At 34.6% G+C, this 8,009-nt stretch overlaps 1 protein-coding gene across 2 annotated transcripts in view; it reads right to left on the bottom strand.

Moving 5' to 3' along the window:
• Positions 1-7,591, bottom strand: part of LOC108977908 (glycerophosphocholine phosphodiesterase GPCPD1-like) — a 15,080-nt gene extending 7,489 nt beyond the window's left edge. Inside the window, exon 1 of one of the 2 annotated variants that reach the window (XM_018947881.1) lies at positions 5,906-7,591. In XM_018947881.1, coding sequence (XP_018803426.1) covers positions 5,906-6,004 — 99 coding nt within the window. In that variant the 5' untranslated portion in view covers positions 6,005-7,591. The remainder of the gene's footprint in view (positions 1-5,905) is intronic. The other variant, XM_018947882.1, reaches the window with a different exon arrangement.
• Positions 7,592-8,009: the final 418 nt, after the last annotated feature.

The following is an 8,009-nucleotide window of genomic DNA, read 5'->3' as shown; positions in this document are numbered from 1 at the left end:
TATTTTTTTTTAAATATTCATTTGAAAATATTTTTTATTAAAGAAAAAATTTCTTTATATAAAATGGGTTGATTTATAATTAAAAAAATTAAAACTAAAATTATTTTAACTTTAAAAATCGAGTTTTGTGCTCCTAATTTCATTTTTCTTTTTAATAAATTTTGAGAAAGTCATTAAAGCTACTGAGTTGTACACGCAAAGGACAGTTGGCACACGTTGCCCGTCACATGCTGCCGAAAAATTGCCAACAATTATTTCTAATACGAATTTCGTACAAAAAGGAAAAAACAATATAAATGAACTAACCACAATTGGCAGCTAAATACGATTGGTTTTGCGACATGCCAAGTAATAAAGCTAATTAGCAGACGACCGAAGAGCAGCACGTGCGAGAGCTTTTATGCCACAGACCAACATCGCACTTATTCAAAAAATTTTAAATAAGTTCAGAATGATGTATATGTGCATGTAAATATATGTGTATGTCTGCTTTGCTTTTAAAATTAAATGAATACATAACACTGGCTATTTCGTTTAAAAATGGAATTGAAAAAGTTTAAAATTTTTCATTTCCCAAATATCTTGCAGAAATATTTCGCACTACTGTGGCCAGAGATTTTGAAAACAATATGTCAAAAATCAATATCCTTTACGGCTTCGTCATTTGCACATTCAGTAAAGTTAAAATGACCGCAAGTTGCATTTCCTGCATTCAGCCCAAAATTTCGTAGCAAACCAAACAATAGACACTCACTAAGCCGATATTTAGACACCAGCTTTTATAATAATTTGCCTTTCTCACGCATAATTCTGTTACATTGTTGCTGTTATTGTCGTTTTTGTTCAATATTTGCCAAAAATTAATTGAATTTACTCCGAACGCTTTTAAAGCGCCTAACAGTTAGCGCGAACAGCCGCAGCACATAGCAACGCAGTCGAGCACGCGATGACTTTTGTTTTCTTGCACAAATTTTGCGTGAATTTTTGTAATTTTTTAAACGACATGTTAATGTCCTTTCCACTCTGGAGTAGCGCTAGAGCGCACGCGCAGAACTGAAACAGCTGGATTTGTTGCTATCACGCTTTTAACGGTATTAATGTGTATAAAGGAGATAAGTGTGCATAAGCGAGGTTGTGAAAAGTGTGAAAGAAGTTTTATTTGTACACATATTAAATAGTTGCATTCTTTGGCCTTATGGCATAAGCATGATGACTCATTCGTTGCTAACACAACAACAGATAGCAAATAACAAAGCGCTGTTTTTGTAGTTGGACTCTTATGAAGCGACGTTAAAGCTTACTACAGTTTAAACGTACATACACACATTCTTTAAGCCATTGGCGACCCTTCTGACGCATTCAATACGCTCTAAAGCAACACCTGGTGTGTATCTAATTAAAAAATTGAGTTAAAATCATCATTGCAGGTTTTTTGAAGAAACATGCAATTTTTTATGGTGTAATCGTGAAATTATCATTCAAAAATTCTTGTTATTGCTGAAACATATGGCTCTGTATTGCCTAATGGACAGCAGATGAGTCACTGCTGGAAAAAATGCTTAGCGGATATTAAATTCTTGCTGGAAAGAATAGCTCTGTTATAATTTTACAACTTTTGGGTGATATGAGTAATACATACATATGTACTTTTTAACGCATACATTTAAGATATGCTTCAAACAGCGAAATATGTCAGTTCAAACAGACTTAAACAATCTACCTTCTTGGTGTGATAGAAATGTCATTGAACCTTAAAAAATGCAGAGCGATGTGCTTTTCACCTAGAGCTGTAGACCCTACTTCATACGCAATATAAAACTTTAGGTTGGAGCAAGTGTGCAGTTTTGTTGATCTGGGAGTAACTATGGACCCCAAACTCAATTTTAATATTCACGCATCTTCCACAGTTTTTAAAGAATTTAGAGATCCGCTTACCAGAAAAATTCTTTTTACATCTCTGGTGAGTATGCTGCTGTGATTTGGAAACTTAGTTACCAAGTCCATTCGGATAAGTTAGAGTCCGTTAAAAGCAATTTTTACTTAAAACTCATGAATGGGTCAGAGTCCGTTGTGGTTTTACGTGAGTTCCTGCCTGCGAAGGCCTAACCCCACAGTGCTTTCTATTGCTAGAAGCACGTAGATCAAAACAATGCGTTGATCAGCGCCCCAAAGCACGTGTGCATGCACCTGCACCATACTCTGGAGAGCCAAAGCATGAGTGCCGCCACATACACTTATACTTTGGTTCCAATTGGTTTGGGTGGACAATCATGAATGGGTCAGTCTGTAGCCCATCTCTCTTATCTTTTTCATTTCTATTATCTTTAAAATTTTCTAGAACAAATTTTGAGTTAAACGAACCATTCCGCCGCATATGTCATGATTTCAATTCTCATTACGGCACATTTGATCTAACAGACTCACTCTTTACCATTAAAAACATTGTTTTATCTACTCTTAGCAAGTAACGTTTAAAAATTGTAAACTGTAATCCAATTCTTAATTTTGGTTCTGTAGCGGAGCAACTTAAGATCGCAACGCTTAAACTCTCTTGCCTTTTATGACTCAGCTAATTCCGCTCGTTCGCGAATTGCGCCCGTGTAATCGTTGAGTATTATTATTAGTATTATATTAAATTTTTTTTTATTACTTCTCCTATAAAAATCAATTTAAGTTTCAAAAGCTTGGAAAGTGTGAGGAATATAGTAAAGTAATTTGGAAACATTTTTTTTTATAAAAAAAAAACTGTTAAATCTGAAAAATGAAACTTTAAGTATCCCATAATTAAAAACATGCCAGACCTTTACTCAACGTTACAAAAAATTTACAATATTTTCAGAGTAAAATTATATTTGAAATAATAATAATGATTTATTTTATTTTTATTTTATTTCATTTTTTATTTTTTGTTTTTTAAGTATTTTAAAATTCACAGCATTGACGTCAACTGCAATATTAAAATCTGAATATAAATACAAAATCCGCTTTTATTTGCTCAGATGATATCACATACAAACGTGTTCAATTTAATTTAATTGTTAATATAACTACGTGTATATATGTAAGCACCTTTAGAGACACGTTTTAGACAATTAACACGTTTTGTGATGTGAATGCAGAAGAATTGAGGTGAGCAAGTTTGAAATCGGTTTATTGACAGTATAAAATTTGACCTTTATATTCCAATAATATTTTATACAGAAAATCGAAAGAAATTATTTTTGATTAAAGAAAAGGAAAAGGGAACATTTTTTGTATAGGAGAAAAAATAATATTTGAATATTTAACTTTTTTGGAATATTTTACAAGCATAAATTTTTTAAATTTTATTTCATTCGTTGAATTCTTTTAAATTTTATTTTTTTTGATAAAAAAAATACTTATATTTATTCTATTGTTTTTATTATTAAATATTGTTTATTTAATTTCAAGCAGTGTTAAAAGTTTTTAGCATGTTAGTTCATGGGAGATGAAATAAAAAAATAGTTTTTAAAAGTCCGTAATAAAAACAAAGCTTTAAGCTCTGAACCGCGGCACGTGAAACTTGTCACAACAATTTTGCTCAGAAACGTAACGCAGCAAAATACGTCAACAATTACATTAGCATTTGGCATTACATAGTAACCAGTAAGCGTGACTGAAGCGAATTGCCATTAAGGCAATGCATTTGTGTAAGCTTGTATGTACGTAAGTAAATCAAAGTAGACAACCTTTATCTGGGTTGCTCGATTGTACAATCGTCGGAACTTTTTCTGAATTATAGACAAAGCAAACACAAGTTATTCACACACATATGCACATACATACATATGTTGACGTGAAGAATACTCATTTAAATCAATATTATTTTCCCTGCTTAGCACTCAAGCGCCGCAAATTCAAACAAAACAACAATTTTCAGTCATATTTCGTTGTAATTTGCATTGGAAATTGGGTAATTTAATTAATTGGCGCCGCGTTGTCTGTCTCTCAATTGAGAACAAAGAAAATGTCAGCATATCTATGAATTTGAATGTGTGTGTAATTGTTGTCGGTGATGGTTTAAAAATGTTTCTCTCATTATTTGTTTAATATAATATGTTGATTAAGTGCTTAAGCGAGCAAAGTGCAATTCTTTGTTTCCGTTTAGTGAATAATTCGCACAATTTCAAATTAATTCGACTTTTGATATGGTAGAAGTATAGGAAGTAGAACAAAGCAATAATATTCATAGTTTTAATTTTTTTTTATTATTTCACTGAAGATCCGCTTGAGCTTTCACTGGTTCAAAGCGGCAAACAATTTTTGCATGTTTTTAGGTTTGCATAGTTTTCATATTCCTCTTGTATGTACATATTTATACATATGTATTATATATACAATCTTTGTTTGCGTAACTAAATTCAATTTGAACCAATTTATACTATGTACATATATGTATGTCCAACCATGCATTGACATGGATGTATAGTACATATGTATGTATGTTTGTTAGTACTTTTTTAGACTGGACTGATAATAAGAAACAACAACATAGAAAATATGCTTTGCAAAAATAGCAATGATCTCATCATAGAAACCATATAACAAAGCAGAATGGGCGAAAATCGAAAAAATGCCTAACAAAATTAACTCAAAGAGTAGCTTTATGCCAAACAACAAGTAATGCATTAAATACTTTTTATAAAAAATAGAGCGATTAAAAATACATATACAGAGCACAATTTCTTCAAAAACGTTTGATTCAAATAAATAATTCTTAGCCGCAAAAATCAAAATCTGTCAAAAGTTCTTTAAAATTCTTAAATGATTATGTCTTCATTTTTCAACACTTATTAATCACTTTCAACTCTTTATATCTAGCCACAGTTTATGAATATAGGCCACTAAAATGTGATTACTAATAATTGAATACACAACTTTCTTTGGAGTACTAAATTTTCCTCAAACTCTAGCATTTCATGAAGTAATCAAGCTACTGAATGCGCTCAGAAACCCACAGCTGATGCGATAAAGATTGGAGAGCATTAAGTCAAACAGCCCGTGCAGTCGCCGAGCCGTCCAACCAGCCAACACAACACATCGATCTCAAGTGGGAATATTTATTATTCATTTATTTATCGCATGAACTGTACTTTGTACCATTCCATTGCACACAGAAATATCTCACAGTGTACAGTTGCCACAAAAGTACACGAAAAATAGGCGAAAAAACAACAACTTGGCGGCATACTGACAACATTGCCAGCGCGGCGAAATTGTTGCTATAAAACACATAAAAGAGATCAAAAACATTTATGGTGTGGAGAGCGCAAATCAGAGAGCCGAGTGTGCTGCAACACAAAACTGTGCTAAACACAATAAACAATGGAAATCAGAACACTGACGACGTCACCTGAGAAACGCGCTCGTAGATACACTCGTTTTTGCGCCAAATGCCTGGCCCAAGCTAGGGGTTTGCCCAGTTGCTGGGCGCGCACAGCTGACGAGGCAAAGGAGCAGCATTACACGGGCAGAGTGGTAAAGAGCACTCAATGTATACACTTGTGTGCTTGAGAGCATGTGTTTGGCTTGGCAGAGAGCTTTACTACGCGACGGCAGACAATCAATTTTGTTGAAAACGCAAAAAAAAAGAGAAATGAAAAATGGAAGCGAGGGAAAGGACAGCTGTTGCAGCAGGAAGTGTTCGGCGCACTTTTGGTTTGTGAAATCGATTATTTTTGTACACAAGGTCTGCATTTTAAGCACCAGATATGCGCGAACTCAGCGTGCGACAGCCAAACATTTAAAAACATTTCGACCTTCAAGCGCCTTATTAGAGGTTGTAGGTACTACTACATATATGCAAACATAATGAATTAACATAAACACTTTGCTTTGATAAAAAGAAACAAACAAAACATTCCAATAATTATGAAATACATACACTTGTTATGTGCTCGTCCAGCAGCAGCGCATCGGTCAGCTCCATGCCTACTAGGGAGGTGCTAGTGTTTGTACGGGTCAACAGCATTGGCACAGACATTTTGCGTTTTGTTTGACTTTTTTGTCTTTTACTTGTTAAATATTGAAATTTAGGCTAATTTTACGCCTTGTTTAAGGATGCGCGAAGTTTGGTCTGTAACAAGTAATTTGTTCAGCAAACCGTAAAGCGGAAGCGGAAATGCGCAACTGTTGCCTTGATGCACGGGAATTTCAATAGAATATTGCAAAAGAAAAATTTCTTTCAATTTCAATTTTTAGCACATTTTATGTCTAGACATCTTTTTTGTAATATTTTTAAGTATTTTCTGACACTTTCACTGGCAAGCTTAGATTTTTTCTTAAATAAATTCGGTTTATGTTTGTAAAAATGTTTTTTATACTACGCGTTCACTTTGTGTTTGCAAGCGCACATTGCTTTTAGTTTATTTTCGCCGTTATGTGTTGTCTGCTTCATTAGCACTAGAAAACTGTCGAGTTTACTAACTCTCTCTTTCAATTTATAAGTTTCACTTTTTAATAAATTTTTGTATTTTTAATAAATATTTTTCCTTGTTTGCGCTGAGGTCCTTCCTCCACTCGAGTATTGTGTCTTTTTCGCCACAAATTGAAAAACGTTTTGCTAAACGTACAGCAGGCACAGTCGCAATTTAAACGGTTTCGCTCGCTGCTTTTGCATTTGGCAGCGCACGACAAAAGGCAATTACGTTGCGATGGACGTCGGCGTCGACGTCGCCGGCATACAACGCCGAGCAAACCGCGAACGAGTTAACGCACGCTCTCTCTCTTCTGCCTGAATACGCGAGTGTATGTGTAGAATTGCGCTTGTGTGTGTGGTATAATGCACCTGTGTGCGTGGAAATCGCCTATGTGTTGGTGTAAAGCCTTCGATTGCCTTTGTAGTGGTGTTATGTTGGGCTCACCTTGTTGTTGTTTACATGCGTCACTAATAAACGGGCAGCACGCCTATAAACATACACACCCAAACAGCAAGACGCAGCACTTCCACACAAACGCAAACTATTAACGCTGTTCATTCCTCAAATATATACACTGGCGTGTTCAACAATGCTGATAACACAAACAATAGCGGCATAAATATCACAATAACAGCAACAAACAAACGAGTTTGCGAATATTACGAAAACACTTTCAGACAGACGTTAAGATCAGTGTGTTTGTGTGCACTCCCGTCATTGCAGCGTAGTATTTCTGAACACTTTTTTCTTTGCACACAAATACCTATACATATATACATACAAACATACACACATACATATATGTTTGTATGTATGTAGCACTTAGCACAATAAATGTATTTGTTCTTGTATAATTATAGACGCACGACGTGTGCCTGTGCACTTTCGACTGCGAAATAAACTCTGCTCTCTGCGCTCTTCTTCTTCGCGCCGATATTTTACAAATATAATATAACAAATAAAATCAATTTTAATGTGCAGCGATTTTAGATAATATATTTTTCTGTCTTTAATTCCTTTCTGACTATGTAAATTTTCTATACTAAGAATGCAGGAAACGCTGCTTTGTAAGTATGTTTGTACATTTGAGTGTGCGTGTGTCGGAGTCATTAAATGCGCTGCGGTAATCACGCCACAGCGCATAGACCTAACCGTACACCGCCGAGTCTCAACACATACTGAATGAAAACAATAACAAATCGGCTGTGGAAAAGCTGAGATAAACAAATAAATTGGATTTCACAGTGGGGCCTTTTAAGATTGTACGTTATGAAATACCCATATATACCTGTAAAGCCATAAGAGGGGAGCAAACCCCTTCCAATGTTCGCCACTTTTGCTTTTTAAGTGCCGTAAAACTCTTTATCACAGCTCAAATTTGACCAGAGATTGGGTAGGCTTAAGATCCAAAGGAATGTACTAAAGCATTAACCTATGGGTTTGGGTGATCTCGGAGTTTAGATAAGTATATATTTCATTCTGCTCTTACACTTGATTGTTCTAAGCATTTAAGATAACAATTTAAATACTGTTACCAAAAGAGAAATACCACAAAACTGAAGTAAAGTC

The sequence above is a fragment of the Bactrocera latifrons genome, unplaced genomic scaffold, assembly GCF_001853355.1.
Source record: "Bactrocera latifrons isolate USDA-ARS-PBARC rearing strain unplaced genomic scaffold, ASM185335v1 scaffold_97, whole genome shotgun sequence".
NCBI lineage: Eukaryota > Metazoa > Arthropoda > Insecta > Diptera > Tephritidae > Bactrocera > Bactrocera latifrons.
This window is presented reverse-complemented; position numbering and strand designations above follow the sequence as displayed.